This window comes from Panthera pardus, unplaced genomic scaffold, assembly GCF_024362965.1.
Source record: "Panthera pardus isolate Hobbes unplaced genomic scaffold, ASM2436296v1 HiC_scaffold_6, whole genome shotgun sequence".
NCBI lineage: Eukaryota > Metazoa > Chordata > Mammalia > Carnivora > Felidae > Panthera > Panthera pardus.
In genome coordinates this window covers 11933114-11954536 of record NW_026526991.1, presented here as the reverse complement: position 1 = coordinate 11954536, position 21423 = coordinate 11933114, and the positions used below count along the sequence as shown (strand labels likewise).

The following is a 21423-nucleotide window of genomic DNA, read 5'->3' as shown; positions in this document are numbered from 1 at the left end:
TTCATTTCTCTAGTCTAGCCCAGATCATGCTAGACGGTGGTGGTGATAAACTGAACGGCACTGAACAAACAGAAGATGGGAAGCACGGCGCAGTAAGCTCCGAGGCCAGACAGACGGGAGTATAAATGCCACCTCTGCCAACTCTCAGCTGTGTGGCTTCAGCAAGTTTCTAATGCTTCTGCTCTCCCAGCTGTGAAATGAACAATGGCCAGCTCCCAGGTGTGCTGGGGACTGAGCGAGGTAGATGCCTAACATGTATGTTACCGCTCAATAAACAGTTAAAGTAAACGAACCAAACACATCAGCTTCTCCCAAAAAAGGATAGCGTCAAGAGAACTGACAGCCACGGAGTTGGAAACAGATGGGACTGAGTTTCCACCTCTGCCATTTACTGTCATGCTTGCTCGCTCGCTCGCTCTGTCTCTCTCAAAAATAAATAAAACATTAAAAAAATTTTTTTTTCTTAACGTTTATCTATTATTGAGAGACAGAGAGAGACAGAGCATGAGCAGGGCAGCGGCAGAGAGAGGAGGAGACACAGAATCTGAAGCAGGCTCCGGGCTCTGAGCCATCAGCACAGAGCCCGATGCAGGGCTCGAACTCACAAACCCGGAGAGATCATGACCTGAGCCGAAGTCGGACGTTCAACCGACTGAGCCACCCAGGCGCCCCCAAAATAAATAAAACATTAAAAAAAAGAAGAATATGGGTGAGAGAGCCTGGGACCAGTCCAGCTAAGATCAGCTCAGATCAGGAGAACACATCCTAATTTCTGGGAATTTAAGTAAATGGTCTATAGTTTTGTTTACGGCATATAAATTGTATGCTCATCAAACAAGTAAGTTCCCTCACTACAGGAATTATGTGTCTCCCTTCTTCCCTCCCCTCCCCCTTCGCCCCACCCTCCCTCCTGTGTTAGGCCAAGAAGAGGAGACCCAGAATAAAGGGTCGTCCTCATAAGGAAAGCTTAACAGGATCGTACCTGAAAAAAAAAGTTGAGAAAAAACAACGGGGATGTTCTCCATCAGGAGGCAACTTTAATGAGGGTTCTCTAGTCACAAGTACTTAAAATACTGATGAAGGGGAGACTCTTCACACGAAACTAGTTTGTGTTTACCATCGTTTTCCCTACACAAATTCAAAGGCGTTCTTAACATGCTGGGGGAAATGCTCTGGGGTGGTGAGTGGTCCCGTCCACGCAAACGTGCAAAGCAAAAAGTTACTTACTGAACATCTACTGTGTGCCACACACCACGTTAAGCACACTTCTTAGATGATCTCAAATTCTGACATTAATCCCGCATGAGAGGTATTATTTTCCCCACGGGACAAATGAAGACACCGAGGTTCAGAGACGTTAAGTAATTTGTTTACGGCCACGCGACCAGAAATGGCAGAGGTGGGATTTAAACCCGGTAGAGTCTCTAAGATGCATATTTTGGTGCCATACCATGTTGTCCACTGAGGCTACCAAATTCTCTAAAAAGCAGGTGACTCAACAGTTAAGTGGGGGGAAGATCTGGCCAAGAGACACGTACAGAGAGCACAGGACGGCATTCTACCTCAGAGTTCTAGACACACAGAAGCAAACGAGGAGCCGCGTCTCACTACACAAACCCAAATGCTTGGATGAGCTCTTTTATTCTTCAGCTCTACAGGTTCTAAGAATGTCCATGCCACTCAGAGGTATTGACAAGTGAACACGGTTCAGGAATTTTTCCAGAATCCCAAGAAATAGCACCTGTAACTCACGACTGGTATCGAACCAAGCAGGCAACAAAGGTGATTACTTTTCACAGATTTCTCAGTTTACCAGGACCCAAGCGTTCTTGCACCCCTGGGTGTCCTTCTGGCATGTATACTGCTACACAAACTCACTTCACAGACTCCGAGCATTACAGGAGGTTCTATTATCTCGTGGATGTAAAAACTGACGCTCACATCAGTTACATGACTGCCCAACGTTGCACGGCTGGGCACTGGCCTAGACAAAACTCTGCTCTCCTATTCCCTGTCCGATAAATTTTCCCCACAGGACCTCCTCAATGCCTCCCCGCTTGATGCTTGACCACCTAGATGCCCCTCTCTATATCTGGGTGTTACGTAGCTATGGCTCCCTCTGGACATTTTCATGGAGTTCAACAAATGTGTGGGGCACTGGGATAGATGATGCAGATAATAACAGAGCTGACACACATTTCACCCTCTGAACAGTGCTGCACAAACTTTCAGATGTCACGGCACACACAGACAGTTGTAGTGGTTTTGTGGCACAAAGTGGCAAACGAGAATGCATGTGTCCAAGTGACCAGGGGAATCCTAGCCCCACGTGGCTGCTCCAAGGGCGGAGGGGAACAGGTATCTTGGCGTGTGTGTATCTCAATCCAACATATGGTACTCTGGTTCGGAAGCTCTATTCTAAGGCTGAAAAGTACAGGGGGCTGAGAGAAATTTACAAATAACTGGCAGCACAAAGAAAGCAACTGAGGAGACCGTCATTGTCTGCTCTCGTCAAACATAAATGAGCAGAAATGAGATGAATGCAATTTGCTTCCTTTCATAACTCCTCTTCCAAACGCATCAAGACAGAATAACCCATCCTCTCGTCAACAGATAGCTGATCAGTCCCACCGAGAAGGCTGCAGGGACCCTTGACACAGATGCCTAGCTCACAGGGAGCTAAAAACTACTTAAAGGATGGAAAGTGTGTCAGAGCTCTTTGACTTCTTACAAGCGCTAGAAAAATAAATCAATAAGGGGAGGAAATTACATTTCAAGGTCATATTCGAATACGAAGGGAGAAGGAGGAAAAGAAGTCCCTCTAACACACACACACACACACACACACACACACACACACACACGCCCTCTGTGGCCAAGCTCCGTCTCCATAAACCTAGTTAAAATTCTGCCTTCTGATATTTATAAATTTAGTCTGTCTGAGCCAAGTAGGTTTCTGCAATTCCAGATATCTAGGCTGAAGGGCAAAGGGCAAAGTGAAACTTTCAAAAGCTGGCTCGTGGCCAAGGGCATCACATCCAGGAGGCTCCCTTAGCAACACACAACAGCTGTCTGCTCAAGAGAGGGCGCCGCCATCTTTGCAAGCGGCTATAGATGCTCTTATTTTCGCAACTACAAGTAGCATGGGTTTTTTTTTTTTCTCGTATCGTTGTCCCTGTCATCCCCCTAAAAGTTATCACATTTCACAACTTAAAAACCCCTCCAATCCCAGTAGATTTCTCTCCATCCCAAGTTACAACGCCGCAGTGAACAATAAATTCAAATAATGTGAAGGTATTAAGCTCTTGGCAAATGTAAAATGCTTTCTAATGTCTGGTTATTAATTACTATTCTAGCTGCTACAGACTTGGTGTCGGACCATGGGCAAGTCACTTTGTGACTTAATTACTTCCCTCATAAAATTTTCATAACAACAGTGACCTACTTCATCAGACGATTGTGGAGGACAATAAAAATTATTTAAAACTTTTAAAAGCTTATTCCTCATCAAGAACCACGCCACCTATTGGCTCTCGATAGCTAGAGAGATGGGTTGGTTAGCGAACGCAGTGCCCCCAAAGCAAAACCCAGGTGGGTCCTGGCCCGCGAGGACGACTGCAGCTCCCAGGCGGCCCGGCTCATCTCGCCCGCCCCCATCTGCCTTCTCCAGACCTGCCAAGCCCAAGGGATGACGCCGCACTGGGAGCTCACCCCTGCGCCTAAGTCTAACAAGATAAACAACACTTTAAAAAAAAAAAAAAAAAAAACAACCAGTGTCACCATCACGGCGGCGAGGCTTCAAGAACCTAACACCTGGGAGTAGAAGGGGATGTGGCAGTCTGTGCTCGGAGGGGAAGGCCATTCGTGCTAGAGCACAATCTCGCAGCTTTCCACTCCTTATATGTTCAAGTGCAAGCCCTCACCCACAGCACTCTGTACTCACCCAGAGGTACATCATGTCAGACCGGGCTGCTCAAACTCAGCGGTCAGTTGATCCTGGACTGCAAAAGGGCACTTCAGTGAACTGGAGGAAAGGAGGTGCCAGACTCGGGGCGGGGGGCAAGGGCTCAGGGTGGGGAGAAACCCCCCCCCCCAATCACTTGAGCTTAAAAATCTGAAACGACCGGTCTCCTCCCCCCTCCTCCCTCCTCTCCAGCTGACTGTTCTGTTGTGCTCTCTCCTCCCTCTCTCCCTCCCTCTCCCCCTCTCTCTCTGGGAGTTCCCAGCCCCGTGTGTCTGAACTGGAGAGTACAGCTCTCTCTCTCTCTATTTGCCTTCAGGGAATCTCTCTCTGCCATTCTACTTCTAGAAACACAATCATCACTCGCAGGGATTATTGCAAAAGGCAGGGATGGGCGGGGCTAGCAATAAACCACCAGCACCAGTTTCTAATGCTGGACGTAAACTAGTTTAAGATGGGTTCTTTAAACATGAATGAAGCAACCAAAAAACTCTGCCCTCCAAGAAGATCAAGGGGAATTGAGTCAAGTTTCTCCCCTGTCCATTTCTTCCGGAGCCCCCTCAGAAGCCAAGCATAAACACAGAACAGGCTCAGAGCCTATATTCCCCCGAAAGGCTGGCCTTGCAACACTCTCCTGGATAATTCCGAATTTAAAACAGAAGAAAACTTCCATATAAAACTCAAGTGGGCTTTTATCTTTTTTACCACTTGCCCTAGTTCAGATCAACACAGCCTCCCTTCTGAAGGGAGAAAGGACAAGGGTCACATGGATTCTAAGTGCCTACCATGTTGCAGATTCTTTACTAGACATGGGGACAGAGCAGGGGACAGAGCACGGGTTTGGAAGCTGGGTCTGCAAGGATTATCATCATGGCCTGGGGAAAATCACTCAACCCAATGAGGCCCTTGTTTCCTCAACCAAAAGCGGTGTGTAGGAGTATTCCTTGTGGAGTCATTGTCATTAGCTCCAGTGACAGAAATGTGTAAGCTGTCAAGTTCCTGGTGACACGTTTCCTAATTTAGTGCAGCGCAAACGTTTAGAAATTTCCTCTAATTCGCCAGGCATAGTTTGATCGATTAGGTTCCACAGTGAACAACAGGTATCACCAAATCATCTGTCCTGCTGGTTCTTACTCAGAAAATAGCCAACTCCTTCATCCATCAATGCCCACTCTCTTTCCTTACTTCCTACCCATTTCTGCAGGTTCACATCCAAAAGCCCTCCCTGGCTATGCATGATCCCTCCCTCCGCTGCGAGCCTGGCCTTTGTAACGAGGCTCTTGCCATTTCTGCATTAAGTTACCACTGCATTCCCGTACCTACCAATCTTGACTCCTGTAGCCACGCCTCTCAGGGTAGAGTCCATCTATTTCGGGCCATGGAATCTTTTGCATAGTACCTAGCACACAGTAGGTCCACTATACATTCTGTGTTTTGAGGAATATTTCACTCCTTTAATTAAAGGAAAAACAAAATGAGACAAACCAAACAAACAAACAAACAAAAAAACCCAAAACAAGAGGCCTACCCCCTTGCAGCTGCCTCAGGGTTCTGTTCCCCTCAGACATGTTGAAACGGCTCTCGCCTGCCTGTAAAATCTCCAAGTAAGGTCTGCAAGCCTCACCCTCAAGGCAGGCCCTGCGCAGGTACAGGTCCGCTGGCTCTCCCCGCCTAATCTTTCCTGCTGTAGTGCTTCCGTATTAGGGCCCGCTCCAGTGGAATTCTTTGTTCTCTTAGGGTAGGAGACAAGTCACTTTTCCTTTTCTTCCACCACCAACTACCTGCCTTCTGCCAGAGAGCTTATAAGAAATACCTTTTCTCTCCTCCCACCTTCAACTCCCAGCTCATTTAAACTTGGAGGTGGGGCCAGTATTCTCAGCCTCACCCACACCTTTTCTTTTGCTTTCTGCAGAACCTCTCTGCTTCCTCTGAAGGCAGGATTACCTCATTTCCAGTACAAAAGAAGACTAAGAACTTCCAAATCTAAACATGAGACAGCCTTTTTTTTTTTCAGTGGGAAAATAAATCTTGACTTCCTATAAACTGTTACATCTATAATCAATTTTTAAATGCAACTTTCCTCTCTAGTTTCATAGTCTATGCCGGAAATCTTAAGTTACCAGGCCTCTCTATACTCCATTCTTAATATCTGCATTAAAATCACACTGTTAAGCGACTGCAGTCTTTTCAAACTCTTCGAACACACAAAACGGACTCGTTCATTCTCAACCAAGTATCAAAAAAACAAATACGATAGAATTTCGCGTATTGTCCCTTTATGGTGTTATCTTTTGGTCAAGTTTGGGATGGGATAAAGATATTCCTACTCTCCTGGAGCCAAGTAGAAGAAAAATGCGTAGAGAAAAGAGCTCCGACACAAAATAAGAAAAGTTCAGATATGTCACAAAAACCCGAAAACGACCTCCAAAACACTCCTAAGTGGATCCATTATAAACTTTGGAACTACAGGGAGAGTTTGTAAATTCCTATGAACGATTCTCTCCCTTTTCTCCTTTTCTGATCATGATTTTTAAAACTGGGTAAACAGTCTGGTCGGAAATCAAACTCTTCTGTGTTTTCGTCACAGACACCAAAAAAACTCCAAAAATTCACAGGCAAGCTAAGCGAACCTTCTTTATTCATGCTCCTGCATGTCTGCATTTTCCTACCTTAAAAAAAAGGGGGGGGGGGAAGGAAAGAAAACAAAGACATTAGAGGGGGAAAAAAATCTCCCCAATCGTCAAAGTCAAATAAGGAAACCTATGATTTATAGCCGGTGAAGAGACACAAAGGTGTTACCAATTCCACACCACGAAGACACTCTGAAAAGGATCACGGTCTTCTCTCGTACATACGATCAGGATGCACACATACTTCATTCTGTTAGAACATTTCATCAGGCTGTGTGACTGTACTCTGAAACTCAGCGGCTGAGTATCAGCTCCGAGGAGAGAACATGTGAATCAGAGCATCAGAGAAGGAAATGTCCGAGGGAGGGCCCACAGAGGAAGTCTGGCAAGCCTGCTTCTGAGAAAGAAAAAATCAGATTATCGGGGACAGCAATATGGGTGCTGCCAGTAATTCTAGCCCTATAATGCATCTCGAATTCCTACTTCTGAAAGTGCTGGATTTTGTAATGTGAAGAGTCTGGTGGGCCAGACGCTCAGAAAGGGTTTGGAGCCACATTCCGTATTCTCTGCCACAAAGTCTAACAATTCAAGAGACTGCATGTTTTATGCAGGTTCTCTGTGGGTATAAAAGGCTGCTGGGGGAAGGAAGCGTGTCCATCTGAGGAGCCAACAAAATTTCGTAAAAATATACCTGGGAGATCAGGCACTGAAGATTTTTCCAGAAGAAATCCAAGACAGCCCTCTGTACATAATTTATATTCCTTTCGCCTTCGGGACGGGTAGAGACAACACAGACTCACCACAACACTGAGCTATAGACACGGGCCGTATGAGGGCCAACTGAATTTGAGTTGGAAAAAAAAAAAAAAGTTCAAAGAATAGGGCTCTTTTAACCTTGCTTCCTCTCAGCTTAAAATAGCAAGGATTCCCACAGGGCAGTTCTCTAACAGAATTTTGCTACTCAAAATATGACCCATAGACTAGTATCAGCAGCCTGAGCATCAGCGGGGAGCTACTTAAGTAGGAAAACTCTCAGGCCCCGCCCTAGACCTACAGAATCAAAATCAACATCACAACAAATGCCCCAGGCGGTTTGCAGGCACATTCAAGTCTGAAAAGCTGGTCCAGATAAAGCACTGTCCTCACAAAGCGCCAGAGACTCAAGGAAGAAAGGCGGAGACGTGGCTGCATTCTGGTCAGGGGACTCAACCCCCTGCAAGACAAACCCGGGAGGGAGTATCACACCCCTGCTTGATAGCTTCGACAGGACACCACCAGCAGCTGTTATGTACAAAGAACATTCCACGTGCCTGAACCATGCATGCGTTTTCTCAATGCATCTTCACAGTGTCTCTGTAAGGGAGGCCCTGCTTTATTTTTTTTCACATGTAAAAGGAACTTGGGGCTCAAAGGAGCCAAAAGCTGAACACAGGTTTGTAGGGCTCCAAGACAGTTTCCACTGCACTATACTTACTCACTGATAAAATCAATCAAGACTGCCAAAATCAACGGAAATTTTACCCTGGATATAACCCTGCAGGCCACCTCTGCCCATTACCAAGACTGCCAGCAATCAATGATACAGGTGAGGTTTGGAATTCAGGGGACACACACTGTGAGTTCCCAGAGACTGCGGTTCGGGCCGGTCAAGTACCACTCCTATTCCCACGACCAATGTCGTCAAGAGCATGGTTTCAGAAACCTCTTCTGAACTGCGGTTACCTTCTATGAAGTCTAAAGTGAGCTCTAGATGCATGGGTGGAGGGGGAAAAAGGGTGCATCTCAAAGCTCCCCTCTCAGTACAGCTACAGGCAAATTGGTGATGTATTAGCGCTCTTACCCCGCAGTGTTTAGGGAACCCAGAGCAACCGGCCCTAAAAGAGGAAGATGCGTTATCTTTACATTATCTTAAGAGCTCTGTTCTTCCTTTACTATGTTTCAATCGTACTCTTAAATAAGCTCCCATACTTCCATGTAACTAGCTCTGTTACCCCTCCAGTACAATTCCTGCCCTCTTGGGAAGCCCGTATCCCAACCACTTTTTCATTATCTACCTACTCCAGCCACGTCTTCCACTCCGTCCTCTGTCCAACTGTGATTCCATAGTTCGTAATTAGCATCGCACCTTGCAAACACCCTCAATCCCGTGTCCTCTCCATCCCTGCCACGTGGCAAAACTCCAATCTCCAATCCTGGTGAAACAGTTATCTGCGTTCTCTGCGCTTGTGCCCACACAACTGAATGCTGCTGGAAAAAGATCACATAACCAAGCTGGCCGACTTCACTAGAAGTTCATGATCACAAAGCTCAACGGGGCACTCATCCACGCCAAGCAATCCCACCAAAGCTGCCCTTGTAAGCTTCCTACTCTCCAAAATGACTCTTGCCTTCTCCTCAAACCTCCTTCAATTCTCTCCCCACCATCTGACTTTCAGCTGTTGCTGTACCCAAATATTTCATTTTAAAAGAGGAGCATTCAGGGACGCCTGGCTGGCTCAGTTGGCTGGCCCAGTCGGTGACTCTTGACCTCCGGGTGGGGAGTCTGAGCCCCACGTTGGGTGCAGAGACTATTTAAAAATAAAATCTTAGGGGCTGTGGGAGGGGGGATGGGCTAAATGGGTAAGGGGCACGAAGGAATCTACTCCTGAAATCGTTGTTGCACGATGTGCTAACTAATTTGGATGTAAATTTTAAAAAATAAAAGATAAAATTGAAAAAAAAGAATGGAAAAAAAATAAATAAAAATAAAATCTTTGGAAGGAATGAATGAATGAATAAACAAGCCAACAAACAAACAAATAAGAGAAGCATTCAGACAGCGTCTTCTGTCCACCAAATCTACAATCCTACCTAGAAACGCAGGAATCTCCTCTTTCTTAGGCTCTGCTACAACGAAGGAAGCATTCCTGGCGTCACGGCCCATTTCACCGCTTGTGCTCACGCCCCTCCCCGGGCACCCCTGTAAGGACTGTGCTGCTCTGCTGATCACCCTGCCTCTTGCATCCTCATCACCTCTTTACTCATCACTATCGTGCCAGCAAATAAACACACGCCCACCCTCAGAAAAACCTCCCTCCGCTTTCACGCACTGATGGGGAAAGCACATACTGCTGCCATCGCTCTGGGGGGCAGTTTGGCAGGATCTATTAAAATCTGAAGCACACGTGGTCTCGGGCTCAGCAGTTCCAACCTCCAAGGAGCCTAGCTTAGAAAAGCCGCACAACTGTAGAAGGAAGTTCATTATAGCAATCTGTAAGAGCAAAAGAACTTTAAAAAACGCCAATGGCCTATAGTAGGCAAATGACAAAATGAACCATGGTTTTTAAAAACTTCTCCTTTGACCCCTTACCTCCCTACCACCCTGCTCACCACTTCACAGTAATGCTTCCCCAAAAAGCTGACAACACCTGTCTCCACTTCACCCTTCATTTCTTCTTCAATCTACTCAAAATAAGGTTTCCAAGCCCTTCACTCCACTGAACTCCATTGAAATGGTCAATGTCAACGACTTCCATATTACTTAATTCAAAGGGCATTTTGTGGTCCTCGACTTATCTGATCTCTTCGCAGGATTCAACCCAGTTGCCAACTTTCTCAGACATTCTCTTTTTCTAAGCTTCTGAGATACGATAGTCCGGGGACTGTTCCCCCACCATCACCCCCCTACATCACTGATTACTTCTTCTCAGTGACTTTTTCTGGCTTCTCCCTCAACAGATCTCTAGAAAGAAAGCGTTCCTTGCAGCTCAATCCTGGGTCACGCTCTTTTATCTGAATTGTCTCATCCATTCCCATTGCTTCAAATACCATCAACACGCTAATAACTACCAAGTTATAACCCAGCCTAGACCTCTTCTCACGCTCCAGTGGGACTTTCAGCCATCTCACAGACGAGTCCCACATTACGGGCTCTTAATTCTCTGCCACCACCACCCCCTGGAAACCCAGTATACACTTGGTGTTCCCCTACCTCGATACGTGGGACCACCTGGCAATTAGGAAAGGCAGCGTCCCTTCCCTTATCCCACGCCGCTCACATCAAACCCATCAGCAAGTTCTGTGTGTCTGACTTCCCTGTCTCCTCTGCCACCACCTTAAGCCAAGCCACTGTCGGTTCCTTCCTGGACATCACCGTTCCTCCACTTCCGCTGTGGCTCCCCTTCAAAACATTCATCACAGAGCAGCCTGAGGGAGTTTTTGAAACACAAATCAGATCCTATCACTCCCATGATTCTATAGCTTCGCCTTACACTTAACAATGTCCTCTATCTGAAGTCCTTAGACTGGCCTTTAAGGTCCTAGATGACCTGCTAAGTGCCTGCCTCTCCAACCTCAGTGCACATCATTACCTGGCCTTCAATCACTAGGCTCTAAATGCACTGGCCTCACGCCAATTCCTGATCTAGTCTACCCCTCTCCTCAGCTTCCCTCCCCCCTCCCCCCCCCCCCCGAAGAAGATGTTCTTCTTGAAACCCCTCCTCATCCTGCTTTATCCTCTGCAAGGCTGGCTCCTTCTTATCTTTCAGACCTCAACTTAAAAACACCTCCTCAAATAAAAAAACTCTCCAGACCACTCTCTCCAGTTGGAGATCCTTCGCCCAAGCCCCTGCTCTCTACTACTGTGCTCGTTTTATTTTCCTCCTAGTAGATATCAAAATCAATCATTTATTTATTCCTTCGGTTTTCTTATTTGTTTTCAATTTCTCTATTAAAAAGCAGTATTTTATATATACCACATACAACTGAGATCTTCTACTATGGAACATTTTATCCCTTGACTTTTTATTAAGGAAGGTCAAAGTTATTTGTAGGAGTTTCTGGCACTCAGGCAACTGTCTAACTAAGTCCTATAAATAAAGTTAGAGCGCTACTAATTTTGCCCTAGTAACCAAAAGGGCTCAAAAGTTTTGTGATAGCTACAAACCATAAATACATGCCTGCACCAATGGCTTTAGAATATTAGTTTGCAATAAACATAATACTGGTATGAAAAAGCAGTTCCAATCCATTTACTTTAAGCTAAACTGAACACCAACTTTCCAAACTGCCTCCCTTCCAATACTATAAATGTGTTCTGCTAAGCACAGTAAAATAGCATCCCAATCCAAGCTCCACTACAATCAAGCTTGCTGTATAGAATTATCCAGAGTCTAAAATCATGCATCCAGGGGCACCTGGGTGGCTCAGTCGGTTGAGTGACCGACCTCAGCTCAGGTCATGATCTCACGGTCTGTGAGTTCGAGCCCCTTGTCGGGCTCTGTGCTGACAGCTCGGAGCCTGGAGCCTGCTTTGGATTCTGTGTCTCCCTCTCTCTCTGCCCCTCCCCCACTCATGCTCCATCTCTGTCTCAGAAATAAATAAACCTTAAAAAATATTTTAATAAATAAATAAATAAAATCATGCATCCAACACAGTAAGCTCTAGTCACTATTTGAATTTAATTCAACTAGTTAACATTGAATTTTTAATTCCTCAGTCACACTAGCCACATTTCAAGGGCTCAAGAACCACATGAGGCTAGTGGACAGAACAGATAAAAAACATTTCCATTGTCACAGAAAGTTCTATTGGACAGAGCTGTTCTAGAACATGGTAACTAGGAAGCAAAAGGTCTTCCAAGTACCCAAAATACCAAGATGTTCATGTACTTTCATCAGCAGGCAGGGAAACTCCACCAGGCCTTCTCTCAGAAACTATTTATTTTTATTTTAGAAATACATTTCTATCCTCGTTACCTGGCTACTTGCCCACTGAAAATTTAAAAGGCAAATTAGGAAAAAGGAACTAGGAAGCAGTAAGGACCGAGTACCAGGGGAAAGGGGAATATTATGTTAGAGGCAGCCACATCAGGAACCAGAGAGACCAAGAGAAAAAAAATCTAAAAAGCAGGTAAGGTATTAAAATGCATACAGATGTCAAAATGGAGCCATATAGTAAGGCCACACCAGTAAATGTTCCTGAAACACCATCCTTTTAGTCATAAAGTATAATTGATGTTGACAACTGTGTTAAAACCATTAACGAAGTGTCTACTATTATCCTATGAAAAAGAAATAAATTATATAGTTATATAATACACTTTGCAAGGATTTATTTCCAAAATAACGAAATCTTAAACATCTTGGTTTTTAGAGAAGGGAAAATCCTCTGAGCGAGCTGGAATACACCACCACCAAAAATAACTCATTCCTAAAATATTCTGTATGGTCAAATTTTCAATTCAGTTCAACCAACATGAACGAATGTTCAGTTAAACCAATATGAACAAATGTTGTTTACAGAGCAGGGACAGATACGAGAATAAGACAAGATCCTTCTGTTCAAGGAATTATGGTTCCTCCATACAAAAGAACACTATATAGCTTTGGCGGGGGGTAGAGAAAGTTCTTGGAATACTCTACTATATATTTTTAAGTGATAAAAGAAACGTTCAGAATAATGTATAGCACATTATCATGAGGGGGAGGGTGCGATGAGGAATTTTACACAAAATGGTAAAATGCCTATTGTCTCAAGGCGAAAGGCACTGGGAGGGCTCAAAACCAGAATCGGGAAGCAACTTTTCACTATACAACTGTTTTGTACCTTATGAATATTGAGCCACATACATGTACTGTCACCTAAGTTTGTTGTTTTTTTTAAAGCAAGTTCTCTATCCCCAAGAAACCTATAATCTAGTGGCTTACCCAGGCTTCAAAAAACTGAAGGGCTAAAACACTAAAAAAAAAAATAAAAATCTTTTTTAAAAAGGGCACCTGAGTGGCTCAGTCGGTTAAGTGTCCGACTTCAGCTCAGGTCATGATCTCACGGTTCGTGGGTTCGAGCCACATGTCAGGCTCAGAGCCTGGAGCGTGCTTTGGATTCTGTGTCTCCCTCTCTCTGTCTCTACCCCTCCCCTGCTCACGCTCTGTCTCTCAAAAATAAACATACATTAAAAAAAATTTTTTTTTAACTGAAGGGCTAGACACCTATTTAACTTATATTTTATTCTTACTAAAAAGTTCACTCTCTACTATTTGAAATCTCAATTAATGAATTGATTTCAAAAAACTCAAAGCTGAACTGTTACAGAAAGTGCAATGATCCTTACCATGACCTCATATTAACTTTTGAAAAAAAAAAAAAAAAATGCTTGCAGAAAGATGTACGCTTTTCAAGAATAAAAACATCTTACTGGATAATCCAGCAAAGATTGGTTGAAAACCTCCCAGGAAAGCTACAGAATGGTCTTCTGTACCGTATGGGAGGCAAGGTCAGGTCACTTTGATAGTCCCTGAGGGGAGAATGCTGGTGACTTCCCAATATTTTTTCTTTCATTCTACCTTAGTAACAAAACTTGGTTTTCATTCTAGGACATTACCATACACACCTTACAAAAAAAAACAAAACAAAAAAACTGTATCTCCCAACCTCCCTTGCAGTAAGGTGCAGCCATAAGACTAAGTTCTAGCCAAGGAAATATTAGTAGAAATGTTATAGGAGACTTCCTGAAAGTCTTCTTTAGCAGGGGAGGAATCATGGGTGGAGCTGTAGCAACCATCTGGGCCACATCCTACAGACAGAAAAGCAAAGAACAGTAAGGATCCTGGGTCTGTGATAACCACGGAGAACCACATCAGCTCTGGACTACCTACTTTCAGGCTTTTTTCCTGAAACACAATAAAAACTCACTCTCGTTTTAGCCGCTTGGTGGGGGAAGAGGGAGGTTCTATTGTATGCAGCTGAATTTAATCCTAAGTGAGCCTTTCCATAGTAAATTATTTTACTGTAATTTACAAACCAAAATGATAGAAATTTGATACGACAGAAACCAAAATCATAGAAATACAGTATTAGCGTAGCAGCTCCTGAATTCCAATATGAAAAAAGTCAAATGTGTGTGTGTGTGTGTCTGTATATATATATACACCTTCATTTTCACCACGTGAAAAAAGCGGGTAATAATGCCTACATCACAGGGATGCTGTCAGACTCAAATAAAACAGACTGTGCTAACTAGTCTGTAAACAGAGCGTTATATCCATCATTACTATTGCCATTACCACTATACTAGCTGACTGGTTAAGTGTCAGTCACAAAACAAAAAGTATATGAAAGCAATTAAAACAGAAACCTGGGTTTCAAGCCCAAGGAATACTGTGACCCTGTCAAACCTCCTTCACTAACTTTCTTATCTCTTTTACTTTGCAGAAAATACTAGATCAGCAACCTCAGTTTCCTTTTCTAAAGTGGGGGGGGGGGGAGGGGAGGGGCGGGGTGTGGAAGGAGTTGAGTGGTTATAAGGGGGAAAAAAGAGTAACGGTGGTAAAAGGTTGAAAGCAGTTAGGGAATATGACACATTTGAAATAGATAACCCTGTTTTAGCGTTTCACAAACTGTCCAGAGGTAGCCCAGCCATTTTTAAATCGATGCTAGCAATGGTTTACTTCTACAATTTATTCACTCAAAAGAAAAAACTGAATACATGCATATGGCTTCTACAGAGTATGTAGCAACGTATCATTAAAGGGGGGATGCAGTATGAGAGAAGTAAGGGAAGGTGCCCTGATACAAAAAAGGATTTTTTTTTTTAAACCTGTGCACTCAGGCACAGGCAGTATATTTAAAACAAAAATGGCTTCATCTCTTCCGTTTTTACACTTAAGAATGATTTAACTTCTCCAAAATGTGTCTTGAAGTCTGAAAAAAAGCAAATGAATTCCCTTGTTGAAGCCATCAACGCGCCCGTGAAACCGCTTCTGGGGGCTACTTTAATCCACGGAGACACTGCACGGGAGTCATGTCGCACTGCGTTGTTCAATTCATTCTGTTTTGAAAAGTATTCCATGGTCATGTAACTCCGAGACACGTGCTTGAAGCGATTTTACTCTTTGCCAGACTTCCGCTTTTCAGAATCTTCTAAGAGGAGACCGAAATTAAGAGATGCTTTTTACTAAGTTTCAAAGATACCCACGGGCAGCAAACGAGCCATCCAGGGGTGTCAGAGATGAGCCGACAGGCAGACAGATGCCAAGAGTCTGCGGCACATTTTAAAGGGCTACAGTCAGGATAACAGGAGTGTGAGAGACAAAGTCAGACATCTTGAAGGTTTTTGTTCCCAGAAGGGCTACCAGAGGCACTGCCCTTTTATGTACCCTTCCCCGCTGAACGGCCATATCCAAGCAGCTTTAATTAAGCAGTATGGTCTCTGGGGAATTGGAACTATTCTACCTTTCCTGTTTGAGACACTTCTTTTATAATGGCTGTTTGTGAGTCTGATGTATTGAGGGCTTGCCGGTCTTCTGAGCCGGCAGGAAGAATAAAAACACCGAAATAACACGATCTCCTGAGAAGGTAATCTGTCTAATGCTAGAGTGAACCAGATCCTTCCATCCCAGATCTAAGCGATGTCTTCCATATCCAAGTTCTCCCAAAAGATAGTACATCCCAAACCCTATAAACTTATTTTCAGGCCATGACTACGCTGTTAATAACATACATGAGTTCAGTGGGACTTACTTTAATCATTTCTGAAACACAGTTTATTTTTAGTAAATATAAAAGTCCCCCACATGGGAAGCTACAACCATGCCAAAAATTTTCTATGAGGAGATAAAGTCCTATTTATAGACCTATCAGTTGCTCCTTGCTTAGGCTGTAACATAGTTTCCACTTTAAGCCTGATATGACCTCCCCTGACTTCTCTCCTCTCTAATGTTCTTTTCATCCTGAAGTTTCTCACATTTATCTTCACCTTCACAGGGCACTTAAGTTAAGCTACCATGGGGCTGGGGGGTGGGGGCGGGAAGGGAGAAGGAAAGAATCTCCTCTCCCTAAGCCTTCTCCCAGTGGAGGGGTTTCGGTGGGTTTCAGGAACCTAAAACGAGGAAGAAAGGAGTTCTTCAACCGGTGAGCTGCTTGCGAGAGAACCTAATAAATACTTAGTCCACAAGAACACTGCCACACAAGCGAGCCACGCTCCTGACAAGTGGCCCCACAGAGGTCTTCATCTGTGTATGACTTTGCTTCAAGTTTTCCATCTTTTACAAACCCAGCAAGAATAAATGTCAAGGTTTCCAATATGGAGGATGTTGTACTCCACAGCTAACCAGGGAACCAAACGATAAATGTAAGAGATTTATTAACTTTCTCCTAAAGACTGTCTCCTTCAGGGCCCAAGCTGCTGTTGATGTTGTTTTACATCAGCTGCCTGCATCTACACATCCCCACTTAAAATGCTAACTGCCGGACCTCCATCAACGATTTCAGAAGGGTAAGCGCCTTACCCTCATCCAGTGAGCCATGTTCATGGTCTCCTTTCCCTAGCAGTGGCAGGAGCCATACCCCCTCTCACCCTGCCCCTGCCCCTGCCCCACCCCACCCCCTGGACGAGACTGTAAATAAACCCTGTCTTTACTGCTCTGGCAAACCCTCACCCCTTTGATCTCTGAACCCCAGTAAAATCCGTTGTCCCTGGTTCACTTTTTTTTTTTTTACAACCTTAAGTATATAACTGCCTTTTGTTAATTTTATGTCTATAGGTCTTATATCCTGAACGAGACTGCAAGTTCGATTATGAGCTCCTCAAGGGCAAAAGCCGTGTCTTATTCATCTCAGGATCATCCGCGTCATGCCAGGCGGCTGGCACAGAACAGGCACATGGTACTCATTGCTGAAATATTTGTTAGGCTGATCCGGATGGCAGGGGCCACGGAGTAAAGTATACTTCTCTTATGTGAATCTCACTGCACACAACTTAGGAAGGGCCAACCTGACTGCAGTGGCACTGGATCGCAAGCAATTCCTGAAAGGAGGGAGAAGAACACGGCCATGAAGGTGACACCCAGGCACCTCCCACTGGGGGATCTCATCCCCATTCGCGTGTGTTCAAAAACATGGTGAACACAGGATACATCGAATGACAGAGCAAATGACAATATTTCCTCACTCCAAGGAAATTCAACCTGCTTTTTCCATCTACCTGTTTATCACTCATCTTCTCATGCCCACCTCTTCCTGCCCCCTCCAATTCACAGTGAAATCCCCAACTCTCCAGGATCTCCAGGAAAAAGCTCGTGATTTAGCATTTTCACTCATAACAAGAATGGATGGATTTAAATTTCAGTAAAAATAACTCAAAATAAACATCGTTAAAAATTCCCTGATTGTAAAAGTTGGCAAAGACCAAGAAATGCTCCTCTTAAAAAGCCGTTTTCCACTCTGACCTTTATCACGTAAAATGGTACTTCCCTTTTTAACAGAAGACATACGGATTTTCTGGGGTGAGCTGAGGCGTGGACATGGATGATTAAATGAACTCTCAAGCTCATTTTTCGGAGGCAGCATGATACTAAAGAAAGAACTTGGGTTTGTAAGTAGAATCAAATTGCCAAATCACCACTCATGAGCTATGACCTTGAGCAAGGACTCTAACCTAACCTCTCTCAACCTCTGTTTCTTCATCTGTAAATGCAGGGCTATTTATCATGAAAATCAGAAATAACGTACCTAAAACATCTAGTAGGTTAGTGCCCGGCTAAGTAAATTACAATTGTTAATAGATGTGCTTATTGTCATTTTTTTTCTCAGCCCACAATAAAAGACAGAAAATGGAAAGGACTCCTTGACATTTTAGGGCCACTGTTATAATTTCTTTTAAATTGGTACCAACAAAGGGGCGCCTGGGTGACTCAGTTGGTTGGGCAACCGACTTCGGCTCAGGTCATGATCTCACAGTTTGTGAGTTCGAGCCCCGTGTCAAGCTCTGTGCTGATGACTCAGAGCCTGGAGCCTAGTTGGGGTTCTGTATCTCCCCCTCTCTCTACCCCTCCCCTGCTCACGCTGTGTTCTCTGCCTCTCAACAATAAATAAACGTTAAAAAAAAATTAAATTCGTACCAACATAACATCAGTAAGAACTCACCTAAAGAGAGCTATTTTCTCTGTGAATTTCAAAGTAAAATCTGCAGGAAGAGAAACACAGTGTTCCGTTGGGCAAGATGACCCTATTAGAGCCCGTGACTAGGGGAATTTATAGGTGGTATCATGAGAAACAAAGCTCTTCACAGCGGGGGGAGCTTCCAACAAGGGAGGATAGATGTCAGGGATTCCGGGTAGGGGTAAACCCAATACTGCAGTATCTATGTCATAGAAAAGCTTCGAGTAAAGGAATTTGCTTTGTTTTGTTTTGTTTTAACTCTTCCAAATTCCACCCTCCCTTAAATCAGCCATACTGTACTCATCTGACAATGGCAAACAGGAAAGGAAATACCTGCCCTACATGAGGTAAGGGGGATGCTCAGAAAGTGGGAGATGATGGCCAGAAAGGATGAGAACGTTTCTATGTACGAAAGGGGAAAACTGATGGCTGAATCATCTTCTTCTGTGGCTTTCAGGAGATGGCAGGATCGTCTTAGTCACTCACCTTCTCTAGAGACACGGCTGTGAACCGGAAGATAGCAGTGTTTGGTCTTCTACAGGGCAGGGCTAAAAGCCACTAAGGAGTTAAAGCTTCCAGAGCATGAGAATAAAAATGCTGGAAGGAATTCTCAGGCTTTTTTAGCCAGCCCAGTGGAACGGAAGAAAGCCTGGGCATTGGAGCCAGATGGGCCTTCCTAACTTTGACCTTGGGCAAGTCGGACAGCCTCCCTAACCTCCTCTCTTCTCCTCTCTAAAATCGGATGAATGGCATGTGCCCTGCAGAAGGCAAACTGTAGAAAGCAAACTGCTTCACAAGAAGCACGCAATACAGGTTGTTTGTCCTCAAACCTCAGGCTAGCCATATGCAAAACGCCGGCGGCTGGCATATGTCACAAATGTCCGTCCTCTCCCTTTCCTTTCCGTCTAACTTAGCAGAAAGGGACTCAAGTCCAAGTAGGGAAAGGAACTTTCCCAAGGTTACACGGCTGGTTACTGGCAGAACTAAGGCTTAAAATCAGCTTTTGCAAGCTGGATGCATCGCACCTTGCCTCATTAGGAACATTCCCTTGGGGACACAGCAAGCTTGGCTTAACGTTAAATGGGCTCAGAGGGTCGACGTGAACTAGAGAACAAGCTAACTGCAAGGTCAGCAGCTCCCTATGGTTTAGACACCCAAGAGTTAAGCCCTCGGCCAGGGCCAAGGCTCCAGAGAGCCTGGGCTGGGCAGACTCCTATGGGAGGAGGCCAGAGAGGCACTGAAATCCACTCCTTGCTGTGATTGGTCGGCTCCCAAAGGGGTGGGGAAGAGGAAAGGGGGAGGAATGTCACCCGATCCCCACGGGGAAACAGAGCAGGAGCATCTGCTCAGGTTTTCAACTAAATCTGTAAAATATTTCTGAACACTTGACCACCAAACTCAGAAGACTGTAACCTCTGACCTTCATGAACAAGAGAGCGCTTGTTCTTTAATGACCAGATTCCTAGTAATACAATCTAGAGGAGCGAGCAAATGCAAAGAGGCAGTTTAATATCGCTCTGGCCCCAAATTAGGAAGGAAGGCTTCTGCTCTAGGTGCTTGAAATCAACACCGCCACCATCCTGCCTGCCCCCTTGCCCTTATGGCGACAGGAACCAGCCTGTTGGCCTCTCTGCTACCATTTTGCTCAAAGTCTGCCATTCCGAAAACATGACAAGACTACACAACCTCATCCCTTCCCCTGAATTTCTCTCCATCCTCTTTAAGAGGAGGCCCTTCCTTTTTAAAAAGGGTATCTTATTGTGAGACGCAACCACTCCGTAATTATGTCAGCACACATGCACAGGGCAGAGAGAAGGGAGGGTTGGGGGAGAGAGAAACCCAATACCTTGCCAAAGCCATTGGGAAGTCTGCCCAAGTTATTAATCCAGGACGGGGCCACTTAACTGAATTGGTTGAGGCAATGCCCTTCAATCCTGGCTACGTCCTTTCCCCCAGGGGAGAGCACAGGAAGGGCCTATCTCCTCAAAATCTTATGACCCTGACAAGTCTTGATTCCTCAGAACTTCTCTCCCATTTCAAGGGAATACACAAAATACTTCAGCTCTGAGCAGAGAATCAGAGAGCCAACCCCTACCCCCAATATGCTATGGGGACTCCACAGGACTGGTCACTGAAGAGCCAATGAAACCGCATTCCCTGTGTCGTTACCTACAGCCACAACACAACAACTCAATTTTAAGTCCCAGTAACTGACGTGGGGGACGGGGACGTGCACCAAAGTAAAATCAAAGAGAAAGCCTCCTACTGAAGGATGGAAACGGGAGGCCCTTGAAGTCAGTCCAGGGACAAACGTGAGCCTGCCTCATTGAGGCCCCAGGAACCAGGCCAAGGCCCATCCAAAATAACCCGAATGGCTGGGCAGACCCATCCCTCAGGAACTGTGTAGACTAGTAATGACCTGACCCAAAGGGTGAAGATTCCTCAACCTGGAGCCAAAGCAAATCAGCTTCAGGAAGTTGCAGAGGCTCCTTATGTCTCCCCTTTGTTTCTGCTCTACAATCCCAAAGCCAAACTTAATCCAAACTATGCTACGAATGCCCTTTGCTAGCACAGAGGTCTCATTTATAAATCCCAGGGAACAGAAGTGACTCAGCCCTCTTTTACAGGAATGTTCAGCAAATTAACTACTCAAGGAGGTTCTGCGTGGTTATTAAAAACACAGGCTTCAGTGTCAGGCAGGCCTGGGTTTAAATACCTGTTCCACTACTTTCCAGCTCTGTGGAACTCTCCTAAATCTCTCCAAAGCTCGGTTTCTTTATCTGTCAAATATGGCTTCCACGCCTACCTCAAAGGGAAGGCTGCTGAGAATGATGGGGAACTGAGGGGTGTGTGTGTGTGTGTGTGTGTGTGTGTGTGTGTGCATGTACTTAGCACAGGAAGCATTCAATAAACAGT

At 44.9% G+C, this 21423-nt stretch overlaps 1 protein-coding gene across 24 annotated transcripts in view; it reads right to left on the bottom strand.

Annotated features, from left to right (window-relative positions):
• The window catches only part of RBFOX2 (RNA binding fox-1 homolog 2), a 285909-nt gene that overhangs the window by 152083 nt on the left and 112403 nt on the right, over nt 1-21423 (bottom strand). Inside the window, exons 1-2 of one of the 24 annotated variants that reach the window (XM_019446763.2) lie at nt 5490-5918; nt 5285-5413 (exon numbers count right to left, since the gene is read on the bottom strand). The exons of 20 other annotated variants lie outside the window; for them this stretch is intronic. Coding sequence is in view for 1 of the 4 variants with exons in the window: in XM_019446761.2 (XP_019302306.1) it covers nt 3944-3958 (15 nt within the window). In the remaining 3 variants the exon portion in view is untranslated. Of the gene's footprint in view, nt 1-3943; nt 4136-5284; nt 5414-5489; nt 5919-18993; nt 19103-21423 lie in introns of those variants that run through there. 3 more of the 24 variants (XM_019446767.2, XM_019446765.2, XM_019446761.2) reach the window with 3 other exon arrangements.